At 44.5% G+C, this 17,290-nt stretch overlaps 1 protein-coding gene across 1 annotated transcript in view; it reads left to right on the top strand.

Annotated features, from left to right (window-relative positions):
- Nucleotides 1-357: 357 nt before the first annotated feature.
- The window catches only part of LOC147448297 (cytochrome c oxidase subunit 5C-like), a 67,829-nt gene continuing 50,896 nt past the window's right edge, over nucleotides 358-17,290 (top strand). Inside the window, exon 1 of the mRNA XM_086524151.1 lies at nucleotides 358-522. Coding sequence (XP_086380277.1) covers nucleotides 429-522 — 94 coding nt within the window. The 5' untranslated portion in view covers nucleotides 358-428. The remainder of the gene's footprint in view (nucleotides 523-17,290) is intronic.

Here is a 17,290-nt window from a genome sequence, read left to right as displayed (position 1 = left end):
TGTAGTGTGGATAAAGGTTTTTCTTTTTGAGAGATATATGGCTTTGCTTTGCTTTTACTTATAGATTTTGAACAACTTCTCTTCTTCTTTGTCGCCTTGGTGGCCCCTCCGTTGGAGTCTCACTCACCATATGTGGATTTGCTATGTGAGGAAAATGTGCATATAACACCACTGGAGCGACTTGATTGTACCAAAATAATCACTAATAGTTGTACCCACTTGATTCAAACCAAATAATGCATACTTTTGATGCTTTTTTTCGCTTTGTATTAATCTGTGTGTATTGATTTCTTTGTGCCGCTATGCTAACGAAGTAAAAAAAAGTTATTTCCTCCCCCGCTCGGTACGGTCGCATTTCTTAGATTTAGGCGTACGAAAATTAATCGTCCTATACGACGAGCGACACATAGCGGGCGAGCGAGCGAGCCATGGCGTTACCTTCTCATGCAGTCGCAGCAGCCACCAAGAGTGGGCCCAGTGTGGTGAAGGAAATCATCTATGGCTTATCAGCAGGCCTTTTAGGTGACGCGCTAAATCTGAGAGAGAGAGAGAGAGAGAGAGAGAGAGAGAGAGAGAGAGAGAGAGAGAGAGAGAGAGACCCTGCTGTTTTTAGTTTGTGTTACTTCTGGTATTTTATTTCCTGTTTGTAATAGGCGACATGTAGTGTTAAGGTTGAGCTATTTGACTCTTTGTCTAGTACTTCATGGGAGTTACTTGGCTTCTGAAAAGTTTCAAGCTTAACCCCTCTTTTTTCAATCTCGGTAGGGTCTTATGTGCATCCTTGTACATTTCTGGTGGAATTTGACAAAGTTATGATCAAGCTGTCATTCGTCTTTGTATAGTTGGATGATACGGTTAAATAGGGAACAATCTACATATGCTACCATTATATATTGAAACATAGTGCAAGATCTTGTAGTGTCAGATGTGTTGCCTGTGTTCTTCCACTTGTACATGTGTGGAGGTGAAGATTGTCACAATATGATGGCATTTGGACTATTGTGGATAGATTCAACAAGCATGTTCACTTCGTGCTAGTGGAGAAGACAATGAAGGCCTATCATGTGGCAGAGTTGTTTGTCTCACACGTTTTTCGGTATTGTTTCAGATAGAGATTCAAAGTTACCAGCTTATTATGGAGTGCATGGGCACTATGCAAAAATTCTCTTCGGTTTTTCGTCTGTTGGTCGATGGAGAGTCAAATATATTATCAAATTTGTGGTATTATTCTTGTGGAAATAATATATTTGTGAAAATAAGTCTCAGTGGGAGAAGTATTTGCTATTAGTGGAGTTGCTTACAGTAACACTGTTCACACTTCGACAGGAAAGACGTCGTTTAAGATTGTCGAGGGTGGCAGAAAGGTTCTGCTTATTTTGTGCACAAAGGACAATATATTTTCGGTAGATCACTTTCTACAGGATTCGGCTACTGTCTATGTTGAGGCTAAGCAGGCTTTGCAAAAGTCTCAAGGACAAAATAAGAAGGTGCATCACGTGACTTGCAATTGCAGGAAGATGATCAGGTGCTTCTTAGATTTGAGAAGACACTCTTCAGAAAGAAGAAGGGAAGGAAAGGCTTTTTTTGAAAGTTAAGTATGTGATAATATCATAGTTTTTTTCGTACACGTGTGGTTGCCCAGCTGTACGTCCGTACGGGTTCCGAGTATGGAAACGTACGAAATCACTTTCTATATGGTCAACCAACGGGCAAACAATTTGGGGCAAACATTTTTTGCCTGCAGTTTTTTGGCCACGCGAGTTGGGTTGCGGACTTTGTATGCAGGCATTGCAGGGAGCGTGAGATTTGGGCACATTAGCAAGCTGCGAGCTGCGAATCAGTGGCCAGCCCATCCTCTTGCCCTCTCTTGTTGTCACAAAGTGATGACGTGGCTACTACGGGTAGCTGAAATTTGAGGCTGAAACCCTAAAATCCCTGCAAACCCTAAAAAACTGCCAGAAACCCTAATTTCTGTGAAGCCCTAATTTCTGCCGAGGTGCCACGTGGCAGTAGGAGCTTTCCGGAAATTGTGCCGCAAAATGCGCTAACAGCTTTTGGGCGTTGCTTTTTGGTCCACACGCCATGAAAGAGAGAGAGAGCTTGCTTTTTTTTATATAAAAAAAGAAAAGACTCTCTAAAGAGAGAGAGAGGACTACTGCTTTTGATTTTAAAAGCTTTTGGGGCTCTGCTTTTGGGCATCCCTTGTACCTTTAAATATGTGGAGAGGGCTTCACTTCTGAGAGCATCTGGACGCAGAGTCTGAGAGTGAAACCCTAGCCACACTCTTGTACTTTGATCTGATTAATATAAAAAGAAATACCGAAAGGGGCGCCCGTCTTTGGGGCCAATATCTCTAGGCATGGAACTCCGCCGGCCAGTGCAAATCTATTGTGATCTGTGAATTGTTTTGAAGTGGTTATTTGGTGCTGTCGCGGTTGATTCTTGACTTGGAGTGTCCAAGTCTGTTATAGTGGCATCAGAGCACGGCCGATTTCTCTTCTACGGGAAATCCGATCCCCGATTTTTTTTTCCGCGGCACCTATGGCTTCAGGCAATGATCAGTCGACTCCCTCTGCATCTGGAGATGCGGGCAGGGATCACAACGAAGATTCCGGCACGGAGTATGGCCCGCCTAGGCCTACTCCAGCGGAGCAGCAAGAGATGGAGCATCGAAAATTGATTGATGATGCAACAAAGATGATGCTCAATTTTGCCAAGGACCCGAAGATGGCAAAATATATGAACCAGACCTCTTTGGAAGAGGTACAGACAGAGTGGCAGAGAACCACAACACCACTCCCGAAACCCGCTCTTAAGAAATCTTCTGTCTCCAAGAAATATACGGAGAAGGAACTGGAGAACGTGGTTGATGCACGAATTGCTCAGATTTTCGACGTGCAAAAGAAGGACAAAAAGCACGGCAAAAAGCACCGCAAAAAGCAGAAGAAAGGCACTGACTTCCCGGGATATTTGGGTCGTCGGTCGACATTCGACAAGGCAAAGAAACTGAAAAACGCGTCAAGTTTGAAGGCCTACCCAGTTCTTCTTCTTCTTCTTCTTCTTCTGACAGTTCTTCTAGCTCTTTAGACTCGAGCGAAGAAGACAGGAAAAGCAAAAAGTGAAGCAAGACACAACGCTTCGGAAAGGGCAAGAAAAAGGCAATGAAGTCTAAGTCTCGCCCAGTGAGTGATACTGCTACAGAGGACTCGTCTATGGACAGTTCAGACTCTGACATTGGGAACTTTTATGCGAACAAGAAGAATCTTTACAAAGCCAACCAATATGACTTTCTCGAAGATAAAAGCAAGAAAGTCCGAGAGTTTAAGGAAGGTGGCCAAGCACTTAAGTTTGATACTTTTTCGGGATACTCCGATGCTTTGAAGGCTTTGTCTTTTATACAGTAGTTTGACATCGCTTTCGCGGGAGGACGCTATTCAGAGCACTCCAATATTCGGAGAGCTGCCTCTTATTTTAAGGGGAATGCTCGCACTTGGTGGTCCACGCTTCTATTAAGCAAGACTGTGCCAGTTACATGACTGAAATTCAAGAGGCTTTTTATTTCTTCTTGGTTAACTCAAGAGTTTGAGCGAGATATACGAGCTGCTTGGAACCATCTCCGGATGACCAAGAGCGATACAGTGAATTCTTACTGTGAAAGATTCTGGAACTCTTTTCTACCTGCCTCTTCCTTCAAGAAGATCTCGTTCAGAGAACAGATTGAGCGGTTTACATTGGGTCTACCTACAGAGATCCGAGACCACTGCTTGGAACAGAAGTCAGCTTCTATTCAGGAGTTGATGAGTCATGCGAAGCAGGGCTTTGCAATTCACTCTGGCAGTCTGACCTACCCCATAGATGAGGTCACGACACAACGAACCGGACAGGCTGTTGGGAATGAAAGTAGAAAAAGAAAGAGCAACCCAGAGAAAAAGGATGCACGACCCAGACTTACTCCTCAGGAGCGGACTCGCTACATCAGGGAGGGGAAGTGCTTTGGATGCGGGAAAACTGGACATATCTCCGCGAAGTGCCCTAAAAAGGCACAGAAAGAATAGAATGACAAGGACGACGAAAGGCCTGAGAGTTTAAGAGCAGCTGAGGACCGTGTACGAAAAGGCAAGATGAAAACAGGACTGGTTCCAGATTGTGTGGGTATTGATCCCGACACCATGGATGAGAGTACAGAACTTTGCCGAGCTTGGGGCAAAGTGAAAGATCAAGAGGCCCTGATTTTCTTTGATGGAGGAGCCAAGGCCAACTTCATTTCACCGGAATTGGAGGCGTGGCTCAAGATTACTCCCGATCGGATGGGACCACTTGCAGAGGCAGTTCTAGCGGCACCCGGCAGGGACGTAGCCATTACACCTATCATTGGTAAACTTCGGTTGCATTGTCAGGGGTATTTGGGGCATGAGGACTTCTTCATAATGCCTTTGGAGGGTTGTGATGTTCTCTTAGGGATTCCCTGGTACCACAAGAACAACGCCGTGGTCGATTATCGGGTGAGAAAAGCGACTTTGACTACAGAAAAGGGCAGAACAATTGTACTTGATATTAAACTGAAGGGCGAGTCTGTCCCTATTGTATCGGCTTCGTCCATTTCAAAATTAATGAAATCCAGTCTGTTTGTTTACTCGATCTTTATGAAAGAGTTGAGTGATGATGATGGGACAAATATGTCTAAACTTGATAAAGAACGCCAAGATTTTCTACACTCTCATGCCGATTGCTTCTCAGAAGGTCTGCCAGGAGAGTTACCACCTGCTCGTCCTGAAGATCATACCATTGATCTGATACCTGGTAATACACCACTGAACCGGCCACCCTATCGTGTGAGCCGAGCACAGAATGAAGAGATTATAAACCAAGTGAACGACCTCTTGGAAAAGGGTCTTGTCCAGCCTAGTACTTCACCGTATTGCTCTCCAGTGTTGTTGGTTTTGAAGAAAGACGGATCTTGGAGAATGTGCATTGATTATAGAGCTCTCAACAAAATCACCATCAAGAACAGATTTCCGATTCCTAGGATCGATGATATACTCGACAGGTTACAGGGATCCTCGTGCTTTAGCAGGATTGACTTGAAGAGTGGATATCACCAGATCAGGATAGCGCCGGGAGACGTCTACAAGACAACTTTTCAGACGACTTTTGGGGTTATTTGAGTTTTTGGTGATGCCTTTTGGCTTAACCAATGCTCCTGCGACATTTAACAGAATGATGGATAGGATTTTTCGAGAGTACATGCTATTTGTTGGCACTTTCTTTGACGACATCATTGTTTTCTCCAAGAATGAGGCAGAACACAGAGATCATCTGCTTCATGTTTTTCAGGCATTACGAGATCACAAGTTAGTGATTAATGCAAAGAAAAGTGAATTTTTCCTACCAGAGATACACTTTTTGGGACACATTGTGTCAGCAGCAGGAGTGCAAATGGATCCGGCCAAGATAGAGACTATCCGTGATTGGCCGGACTTGAAGAATGTCCATGAAGTTAGAAGCTTCTTGTGACTATGTTCGTACTGCAGGCGGTTCATACGAAAGTTTGCAGAGGTTGCTTCCCCTTTGCATATCTTGACACAGAAAGGAGTACCTTTTTCGTGGGGACGCACAGAGGTGACTGCCTTTCAGACATTGAAAGAGAAATTGACTATGGGACCTATTTTGACTTTGCCGGACTTGCAGAAGTCATTCGAAGTATATTGTGATGCTTGTGGTCGTAGTCTAGGTGCGGTCTTGATGCAAGAAGGCCATGTCATAGCGTACGAGAGCCGTTTGTTCTCTAGGCCGGAGATGACAACACAGATTTATGAGAAAGAGCTTTTGGCGGTTATCCATGCTCTTACTCAGTGGCGGCATTACCTACTCGGAGCGGATTTCACTGTCTTTACAGACCATCAGAGTTTGCGCTACTTCTTGTCACAGAAGCAGCTTTCGGAAAAGCAGATGCGGTGGGCGAACATCTTGTCACAGTTCCACTTTCAGATTGTCCATGTGCAGGGACAAAAGAATGTAGTGGCAGATGCTTTGTCTCGGAAACCGTTGGTTCTGGCTATTTCCGCGATACATCATAGGAGCTTCGAGGATATGGTCGATCAGTATGCCACAGATACAGATTTTGCAGATATTTTCACATGGCTACGGGATGGGGAGACAGTAGCTGGATACTCCCTTCGGGAAGGCTACTTGATGAAAAAGACTATGTTGTGCGTTACACAGCTGTTGAGGGAGAAGGTTATGACTGAATGCCACTGTCCACCTTTTACGGGTCACCGCGGCATTGCTACCACCATGAAAGGGGTAGAGAGATATTTCTTTTGGCCGAGACTCAAGAAAGATGCGGAATAGTTTGTGCGCCGTTGCTTGGTATGCCAGAAGGTCAAGTTTGACAGGCATAAAGCACAGGGATTGTTACAGCCTTTACCCATACCCATCCGCCCTTGGGAAAGTATAGCGATGGATTTCATTTTTGATCTTCCGAGAACACAGAGTGGTCACGATGGTATCTGGACTGTTATTGACAGATTTAGCAAACAGGCTCATTTCATTCCAGTGAAGAAAACAGTGAAGGCGGATCACTTAGCGAGACTGTTTGTGGCCCAGATTTTCAGATTACATGGCATGCCTGAGACAATTGTCTCCGACAGAGACCCTAGATTTACGAGTTTGTTTTGGAAGGCAATTTGGGAGAACATTCGCATGCGGTTGCAGTTCTCGTCATCGTTCCACCCGCAGACTGACGGGCAATCCGAGATTGCCAATTCAGTGGTTCTAGATTTATTGAAGTCTTATATCTCAGATCAGAAGACTCAATGGGAAAGATATTTACCTTTGGTGGAATTTGCCTACAATAACACGATACACTCGTCGACGGGGAAGGCGCCATTTGAGATTGTCGAAGGTGCTGCGAAGGTTCCACCCTTCCTGAGCACGAAAGATAAGATCTTTGAAGCGGATGAATATATGCGAGATTTGGATACGGCTTTTGCCAAGGTTCGCGAGACTTTGGAGAAGTCTCAAGAACGACAGAAAAAGGCAGCGGATCGCCATCGTCGCGACATGAAATTGAAGGAGGATGATTGGGTGCTCTTACGTTTTGAGAAGGCACGCCTACGAAAGAAAAAGGGAAAGGAGAGGCTTTTTCCAAAGCTTAGTATGCGATACTACGGCCCTTTCCAGATTACTGAAAAGATAAATGAAGTCTCCTTCCGACTGAAACTGCCAGATACTTGGAGGATTCACAATGCATTTCATGTGAGTCTCTTGAAACCTTTTAAAGGTGATGTGCCTGATGATGGGGAGCCTGATGAGCAACCCGAAGTGGAAGAAAACGAGGAGATCTTTGTTCCTGAATAGATTTTGGCACATAAGGATACGAAGAATAAGGGTAAAGTCCGAAGGCGGTTCTTGGTTAAGTTCAAGAATTATCCTGCACTTGATGCGAAGTGGATGGAGGAGGAGGACCTAGCAGATACTCCTCAGATTGTGAAACTTTACCTCGATGCTTTTGGTCTAGCATAGTCTACTCCAAATGGAACCCAAAATTCAGCTTGGCCGGAGATCTGGTGTAGTGGGATGCACAAGAGATTGTCACTCCACTCCTTTGTCAACAGATGCCTTGATTTAGATACTAGAGTCACTGATGTCTCTTTGAGCTTCAGGGATACTGAGAGCTGACAGTATTCTGCTGTATGACTTTATGAAATGGAATTCCTGATAATGATACTAATTTGTTCTTGACTTCTTGTGAGTGCAGGAACTGATAGCCGAAATGACTATAGCATTTTGGTATGATTGATCTCGAATAGACATGGTTGCAATAGGGGTTAGTCAATCGGACATCGATGAGGTCCCGATTGGACCTAGATGTGAATGTTGGCTACATTGCCGATAAATCATGGTCTAAGATCCGAGTGAATGTTGAATGTCATGTGATGTCCTGTGATGTCGTGTGATGTGACTGTCGATTTTGTACATGTGCTAGATATGTGTTCCTAGTACGTAGGTACTAACAGTCAGTGTCTGCTAAGACGGTTTATGGCCTTTGTCGGTTTTGCAGGCGTAATCGCGGTCGATTACAATGCTTTCAAGAGGGGGGTATGTCACAAAGTGATGACGTGGCTACGGGTAGCTGAAACCCTAATTTGAGGCTGAAACCCTAAAATCCCTGCAAACCCTAAAAAATTGCCAAAAACCCTAATTTCTGCGAAACCCTAATTTCTGACAGCAAACCCTAATTTCTGCCGGGGTGCCACGTGGCAGTAGGAGCTTTCCGAAAATTGCGCCGCAAAACGCGCTGACAGCTTTTGGGCGTTGCTTTTTGGTCCACACGCCATGAAAGAGAGAGAGAGAGCTTGCTTTTTTTTATATAAAAAAAGAAAAGACTCTCTAAAGAGAGAGAGAGGACTACTGCTTTTGATTTTAAAAGCTTTTGGGGCTCTGCTTTTGGGCATCCCTTGTACCTTTAAATATGTGGAGAGGGCTTCACTTCTGAGAGCATCTGTACGCAGAGTCTGAGAGTGAAACCCTAGCCACACTCTTGTACTTTGATTTGATTAATATAAAAAGAAATACCGAAAGGGGCGCCAGTCTTTGGGGCCAATATCTCTAGGCACGGAACTCCGCCGGGCCAATGCAAATCTATTGTGATCTGTGAATTGTTTTGAAGTGGTTATTTGGTGCTGTCGCGGTTGATTCTTGACTTGGAGTGTCCAAGTTTGTTACACTTGCTCACCTTCAAGCTTCTCCTGCGCCCACGAAGCCTAAATCATTGTGCGGCGTGACTCTTTCTCATGAGAGCCAAGACACTCCAAGGCGTTCCAAGCCGGATTCTTTGCAAGTTTGTAGATGAGCCGAACCAAGCGTCTAGAGTGGCAGCATGTGCAGCAAGTGAAGGGCCTCCCAAAAGGAAAAATGGACTTGCGAATGTATTTTTGGTGGGAGTTCATGGGACGGTGGTCCTTTGCGTATCCGTGCATATATACAGGGCATTGCAGGCCATGGTGTGGGAGGCCCATGTGATGATGCCCCAGCCGATGTAGAGATCGTCAGAAGATTGCATGTAGATGCAAGGCGAGAGGGAGAAGACAAAGCTGCTTTTGTTGCATTGGTCAATGATTTGGAAGGAGATGTCTCTCAAGCTCAAGGAGGTGCTTCAATTAGTACGCATGCTAAGGGAAGGACTAATGTAAGTGGCTCTTTCAAGTCCAATGTGGGGTCCTCAAGCAAGAAGAAGAAGGTTGTGCAAGGGGGTTTGGCAAGTGTATTCGGCTTGCAAGCACGGAAGCAAGCAGACCAAGCCTTGCGCAAGTTTTTTTATGCTGAGGATGTTCCTACATGGAAAGTAAGGAGCCCTTACTTTTTGCATATGATGAATGCAATTGGACAAGCAGGTCCTTTGCATGTTCCCCCCTCCTACATGCTTTGCCCACCACAGAATTGAATGAGGAGATCAATTGCGTAAAGACTGAGATCATGGGTGTGCACGAGTTGTGTGTGATGGATGGTCTGATACTAGGTGCATGCCTATCATTAACTTTCTTGCATGCTCTATTCTAATTTCATGGGTCAATGTTTTTGAAAGTTGTAGATACATTTGGGGTAACAAAGACATGGGAATTCATTTTTAAGCATCTCAAAGAGGTTGGCGTAGCAAATGTTGTACAAGTATGCAAATGTTGTACAGGTATGCATGGACAATGCAACCAATTGTGTTGGTGCTGGGCAGATGATTGAAAGGGAGTGGAAACACATTTTTTTTACAAGATTTGCTTGCCATTGCTTGCACCCTTTGTTCGAGGACATTTGCAAGATTGCTTGGGTTACAAAAGTGCTTGAGGATGCAACAAAGATTGTCACATTTGTGAAAAGAAAGTCTACTATGTTGGCATTATTTTGGCAACTTAGCAAGAAGGACTTGGTGAAGCCGTCAACCACTCGATCTGCGTACTACTTTATTATGTTGGCTAATCTTGTGGATGAGAGATGCATACAAGGTATGCGCAAGCTTATGATTGGTGATGAATTTGTGAAGATGAAGAAATCGAAGACTGAAAAGAGTATTGAGGTCTTGAACATTGTGTTTAATGCATCATTTTGGCAAGAGGCTAGACTGATTTTGAAAATTTATGCTCCCATTTTGAAAATTCTCTGTTGGCTGATAGGGAAGGAGCGATCAGGGGGATTATGTACGAGTTTACGGATCGCATGGTAGAGCAAATTGAAAACATGCAAGGCATTGATGCTGCAACGATGAGAGAGATTAGGGATCTATGCATTGAAAGATGGAATATGATGCACACACCGTTACATGCTGTTGGATACATGTTGCATCCTGTACGGCGAGGAAGAGGGCAAGAAAGTGACGGCGAGGTGCATGAAGGATGGATGACATTCTTGGACAGGTACCAAGGGTGATTTGACCTTGCAAGGCACCCTAATTGATGAGTTTGACATTTATAAAGCTGAAAGCAAGTCATTTGTTCATCCAATTGCAAAAGATCAAAATAAAATGTAAGAGGGAGTGAAATGGTGGGAAACTTTTGGGGCTTGCACACCCGCTTTGCAAGCTCTTGCTTTAAGGGTGCTTTCTCAAGGGACATGTACCTCTCTATGTGAGAAATTTGAGCACCTTCTCTCTCATTCATACCAAGAAAAGAAATGTCCTAAACGAGAGCGCACAAGAATAATTAACAAGCTGAAAATAAATAAACTTTCAACTAAAAGAATCGAGAGAGAAGATCGACACAGTATTTGGGACCAGAAGATGGGTTGGTTTCCTCCCCTTACAGAGAATCTTTATTAGGGAGAATCTTTTTACAAGCACAAGAACCGGAGTGACCCCTCCATTCTAATTCACCAAAATTGGTGGATTCCTTCCCTTGCGGGGAATTCTCGAGAGACGAGCTCTCAATTCATTTTCTGTCTGTTCCCAGAGCAAAAAGGCTCTATAGACAGTTCCCGATTCTGTTCCTCGAATCCTGTGAGCGTAGGCCAAGGCCTTCTTTGCTCCTTCTCCATGATGAGTACCTGCAAAAGCACAAACACGAAACAACAATTGGTATCGCGTATTCACAATTGATACCTGTTACTCTGAGTGCAGAAGGGGAACTCCAAGTATCGGCACCTCTTGATCACTTGCAATCTCTCGCTGGAAGTGCTTTCTCTTGCTAGCACTCGTGCTTTCTCTGAGACAGAGGGTGCGGGTTGATTTTATAGGCTCCCGCACCTGACAGGAATAGCCTATGCGAAGGTGACCGGAAAAGGGATAGGTGGAAGTGCTAGAGATAGGGGAGGGATGGCGGGTGAATTAGCTCACAAATTGCTGACGTATCAAGTCACTGAAGAACGGAGCCAACTTGCAAATCCCGGCCAAGGGGCCTAAACCCTAAGAAGTAGAAGCTGAAGCAGAGGAAGAAGAAGAAGCGGAAGAAGTTCCCACCAACTTATGGGACCCCGTCCGATGGGGCCCAAGTAACCCAAAGACATCAAAGTAAAGCAAGCCCCCATACACACATTCATTTCCGTGGCGAGTTGATGACGTGGCATCAGTATGGAGTCTTGGATTTTGCGCTAACAGAGCTGTATGGATTTTTGAATTGCTGACGTGGAAGATCTGTACTGATTTTCACGTTTTACGCTAATTGTTGATGTGGCAGAGCTGTATGGATTTCTGCTTTTGTGCTGGCAACTTTTAAGCATCTGCTTTTAGACCAGATGCTTTTGAGTTTATAGCTTTTCATGTGAATTGCTTTTCATAGGCCAAGGGCCTTTAAATATGAGCCAAGGGCTCATTCTCTGGCATGCTTCAGTATGAAGGTGCAAAGGGTGGAGTATTGGCAATGTACTATGTTCAAGCAATATAGAAATAACAAAAGGGGCGCCAAGGTTTGGGGCCAGTGCTCTATTGTCACGTGACACATCCAACCCTATGTGTCCGTGGACAAGCTACAACATGATCAGGGTTCAGTCAGTCCAGTCGGTCTAGATTTAGAAGTGATATGGCACTTTTGTGAGTCTATTCGTAGACCGTGCATGCCCAATCACTAGATGCATATCCTCTGGTTGCACACAGCATGATAATAAGCATTCCCATCAAAATCTATCAGGGGAATTTTCCAGTGCATTTAGCGTATTTTACCTATTTTTGACATTTTTCACTTATTAATTTAAGTGACTTTCCAACAATAGTAGGTAGGGCAAATTGGATAAAGAAAATATTTAAGCAAACCAAAGTTAGCACTAAATGGCAGAAGAGGCAAAAGGAGCCAAGCTCAGAAGGCAACTTCTCAAGCAAGAACTTGGTGGATTTTCCTCCAAGCAAAGACCAACCCTCGCCATAGTCTCCCAAAGCATTGGCGTTTTCAGTAAGCACCCTCGCTAGACAGCCTCAACTAGCGTTTTTGCATCAGGGCACCATCGCCAAGAAGATCCCATCAGCTAGCGTTTTTGAAGAAGCCAACATCTAGCGTTTTTGATCCCTTCAGCCTCGCGTTTTTTGCATGTCCCAGCTTTAGCAGATTTCAGCATTAGGAAGACCTACAAGTATCAGCCCTCGAAGAGTAGCAGATTCAGTCGGTAAGACCATCAGTTTTCAGCCTTGAAGATCCTCAGTTTTCAGCTATAAACCTGCAGATTTTCAGCATCAAAGACCCACAGAAAATAGCCCCAAAATAAGCGTTTTTGGACTAGCCGCAGATTTCAGTCCATAGCGTTTTTGGACAGCAGTAGAAAGATTGCAGATTTAAGCCCTTAGGTCGGTCTCGTCCTCACAGTCGTCATCGCCGACATAGCCTAGACTTGCATCAGTCTCATGCATACAGTTTGTACCAGATTGTGCAATCATAAGTAGACCACTCTCGCCGACGAGAGTGGGGCCTTCGGAGGAGGGTTTTACGTCTCTAGTGTCGTATCTCTCTTCTCTCTATCCCTCAGTCTTATACACTTGCACGCATAGTATCCACTCACTTTGTTCGTGATCATAGCACTCTCTCATTGAGAACGGAAGGCTCTACCTTCCATAAGAACAAAAGGAACCTTGAGCACAGTTCGGAGCACTCATCTTGAGCAAAGCGCAAACATTCTTTCTGCTGCACCAAACATTGGAATCAGAGCTTTGGTAGTGTTCTGTATCACTCAAGGAAAGAACCACAAGAATCACAAGATTCTTTTTTGCTTGTTGCGGTCGCCCGAACCCAAGTTCGCTTGGGCGTGTCGATTCCTAATCGTGGTTTTGAAGAGTGACAGGAATCCCAGGAAAGAAGGGCTTGTCCAGCCTCCCCTTGTGTCTCTTTTCACTCATCGAGAGCGGACCGTGCACTTAGCGGCCGGCCAATCGACGTGAGGTGGGAAAAAGCAACCTTGGTGTGAGCGCAAGGCCGCCAAGAGGTGCGCCCACGGAAAGGAGTAGAACTCGGGTGAAGAGAAGATCCTTCTCAAACGCGGTTTGCAAGCGAAAGAAAACCTCAAGAACCTCAAGACCCTCAAGAATTCAAGAACCCAAGTTCCTCGTGAACTTAATAAGAACCTCAAGACCACAAGAACCCACGACTTCAGAATGATCATCACTCGAAGCGGAATGGATACTTCGCTTGGAGGTGATGAGCATGAGCGAGGCGAAGAAGAATTTTCCCCACCAGGAGGTTTTTCTGACCCTTCCCCATCTACGATAAAGATTGCACTAATTCCAATGGAGTTGGAGCTGATATTTCTGGAACAAAATTTAGAAGCTGATATTTCTGGAACAGAATTTAGAACGCGAAGCAAGAAATGCAGAAAGAATAGCAGAAATGAATTCCAAGCACGCAGAAGACAAAGCAAAAAGAGATGTAGAAAGAAAGATACGAGTAGCAGAAAGAGAAGCAGAAAGGAAGGCAAGACAAGAACAGAGAGACCGACACATGCAGGAGTTCTTGCGAGTCTTTTCTCATGTGCCGGCACAGATGCAAGAGATTCAGGAGACGGAGACTCTCTCAGTCTCTTCTTCTCCAAAGCATGACACACATGATTTGCATGATTATGAGAAGCATGATGATTTGATTGACCATGATAAGCATGATGATTTGGATGCCAATGATTTGCATAATGATTTGGATGATAAAGACAAGCATCATGATTTGCATGATCAAGATGTGATTTCTTACAAGCATGATGATTCGCATGATCAAGATGTGATCTCTCACAAGCATGATGATTTGCATGAAGATGATGTGATTGTTCACAAGGATGATGAGTTAGTGGATGCTTTTTCTAGCGAAGTTAATCTCGTAGCAGATTCGATCAATCACGAACGATCGATCTTGGCTCTCGAGCCTAGGTCCAAAGAACCCCCTCAAGAAGAACCGATCTTGGTTCTCGAGACTAGGTCCAAAGAACCCACACAGGAAGTATTATGTGTTCGCATGATTGATACGTACGCATTGTTCTAGTGTTTCATTCGTGGTCATTTCTTGTATTTTAGTCAACGTCTTAATGCGATCCCTTTTACTAGGCATGACATATTGTACGTTGAGCACGTTTCACTCATGAATGAGCACGATTGTATGCTGATTGTTCATGAAAAGCTGAAAAATATGCATTCAAGGAAGTCACATTCCATGTCTCTTCCTTGGCATGACACATTTGTCGAAAGAGCACATGAAAGTATGAGCACCAAGCATGGGCATTTCCATTGTGAATTGCCACAGTTGATTGCTTTAGATCAGAAGAGACAGATTCGATCTCAGTATTTGCGTGTGTGTGGTGAATGGTTTGGCACTCCGTCTCTTTGTTCATCCACATTGCATGCACAATCTTTGAGGAAGACGAGATTTTTTCCACTCACTTTACATGGAATAGATACGTTCATGGTTTTGTGTCGGAAATGGTTTCAGGAATTTTCAGCCATAAAGATTCTTGAAGAAGAAAGAAGCATGACACTTGACGAAGTTGAAGCATCGAAGGAGCCACATGAGACTTTGTGTCGCTTTCGGCGTGGCCCAAAGAAGCAAGCGTTGCAGACCTTTATGAAGTTCAAGTACTGCAAGACCCACACATCAGAGTGGGCCGGCGAAGAGTCCCTTCCAGGAATTCGGATGCTGTTGACGATCTCCCTTGACGCCATACAGTTCGGTACCAATACCTCACTTTGAAAAGGAGGGGATGTCACGTGACACACCCAACCTATGTGTCCGTGGACAAGCTACAACATGATCAGGGTTCAGTCAGTCTAGTCAGTCTAGATTTAGAAGTGATCTCGCACTTTTGTGAGTCTATTCGTAGACTGTGCATGCCCAATCACTTAGTGTAGATGTATATCCTCTGGTTGCACACAACATGATCATAAGTATTTCCATCAGAATTCTTCAGGGGAATTTTCCAGTGCATTTAGCCTATTTTACTTATTTTTGACATTTTTCACTTATTAATTTAAGTGACTTTCCAACAAAAGTAGGTAGGGCAAATTGGGTAAGGAAATATATAAGCAAACCAAAGTTAGCACTAAATGGCAGAAGAGGCAACAGGAGCAAGCTCAGCATGCAACTTCTTTCTTTTGCAAAGCGTGAAGAGGCGATGCTATCTCTGCAAAATTTCTGATAAACCTTCTATAGTAGGAACACAATCCCAAGAAGCTTCTGACATCGTGCACAGTCTTCAAGTCTGGCCATGTTTTGATAGTTTCTACCTTTCCGGGATCCATTCTAACACCATCCTTTGAGACTGTGTGGCCCAGAAAGTTGATCTCTTCGAGGAAGAATTCACTTTTCTTAGGATTGACAAGTAACCTGTGACTGCGCAGCTCTTCGAGCACAATGGTCAAGTGACGCCTATGCTCCTCTTCATTCTTCGAATACACTATCATGTCATCGAAGAACGTTGCAACAAACTGTTGATGCGAGCGAAAAATCCGGTCCATCATTCTGTTGAACGTGGCAGGAGCATTTGTTAGCCCAAACGGCATCGCTAGAAACTCATAAAGACCAAATGTTGTTCTAAACGCAGTCTTGTGCACATCCTCTGGCCTTATACGAATCTTATGGTACCCACTCTTAACGTCTATCCTGCTGAAAATTGCAGCACCCTCTAAACGATCAAGAATATCATCAATTCTAGGAATAGGGAACCTATTCTTGATGGTATTCTTATTCAACGCATGGTAATCAATACACATGCGCCATGAGCCATCCTTCTTCTGCACTAGGAGCACTGGGGAGCAAAAGGGTGAAGAACTAGGCTGAATCAGCCCCTTCTCTAATAACTCCTCAACCTGGCCCATAATCTCTTCCTGCTGAGCGGCACTAACCCTGTAGGGAGGTCTATTTGGTGGGCTACACCCTGGCACCAAATCTATCCGATGGTCCTCAGGTCTCTCTGGCGGCAATTGCAACGGTAATGAATCAGAAAAACAGTCACTAGACTTTCGCAAAAATGCTGACCTTTCTTTATCTAACACAGATAAATTTGACTGATCACTATTTGAGACATCACGTGCAAAAATCAAGTACACAGAAAGATGATTCTTTATTACAGAAGTGATAGCAGAAGCAGATACAATAGGGACTGACTCTCCTTAAAGCTTTACATCCAAGATGTGAGTTTTGCCCCTATGCTGTACAATGATCTTTTTGTTGTAGGCATCCAAGACTCCATGCACTCGGAACATCCACGGGATCCTCAACAAGGCATCACAACCTTCCAGCGGCATGATGTAGAACTCTTCTGTGTCCACATACGACTGAATATGCAGACGCAGTTTTCCAATGATGGGAGTAACACACTCTGAGTGGCTAGGACATGCCAACCCTGCCTCTGTTGTGTACCCCACCTCTTCAGCTCTGATGCCCAGCTTCATAGCTAACTCTGGTGAGATAAAGTTGGCTTTGGCACCTGGATCAAAGAAGATGAGTGCCGTCTGATCCCTAACTTTACCCCATGTCCTGCATAACTCATTGGCATCTGTGCTGGGCCTGTCACCCACCATGTCTGGCACTAAACCTACCGTGGGTTTAGGCTTCTTGCCTTTTTGGTCTTCTTTATCCTCTGAGTGAGCTGGTCTTTTCCTCTGTGGACAATTGACAGCTGGTCTTTTCCTCTGTGGACAATTGATAGAAAACTGACCAGGCTGCTCGCATATAAAGCATTTGTTCTCAGCCATTAGGACCTTCTTTTCCACGAGCGACTTGCGCACAAAAGGCTTCCTTTTCTGTTTCTTTGCCTGCGCTCCAGAAGTCCCGGTTGAATCCTTGTCTTTGGTGGCCTTTTCTGACCCCTGTGACGCATCAGGAGCCGTTTTCACAAAGGGCTTCTTCGC

This window comes from Adiantum capillus-veneris, chromosome 11, assembly GCF_014529385.1.
Source record: "Adiantum capillus-veneris isolate H3 chromosome 11, ASM1452938v2, whole genome shotgun sequence".
Taxonomy (NCBI): Eukaryota; Viridiplantae; Streptophyta; class Polypodiopsida; order Polypodiales; family Pteridaceae; genus Adiantum; species Adiantum capillus-veneris.
Note: the sequence above shows the minus strand (reverse complement) of the source record. Positions and strands in the feature narration are given on the sequence as shown.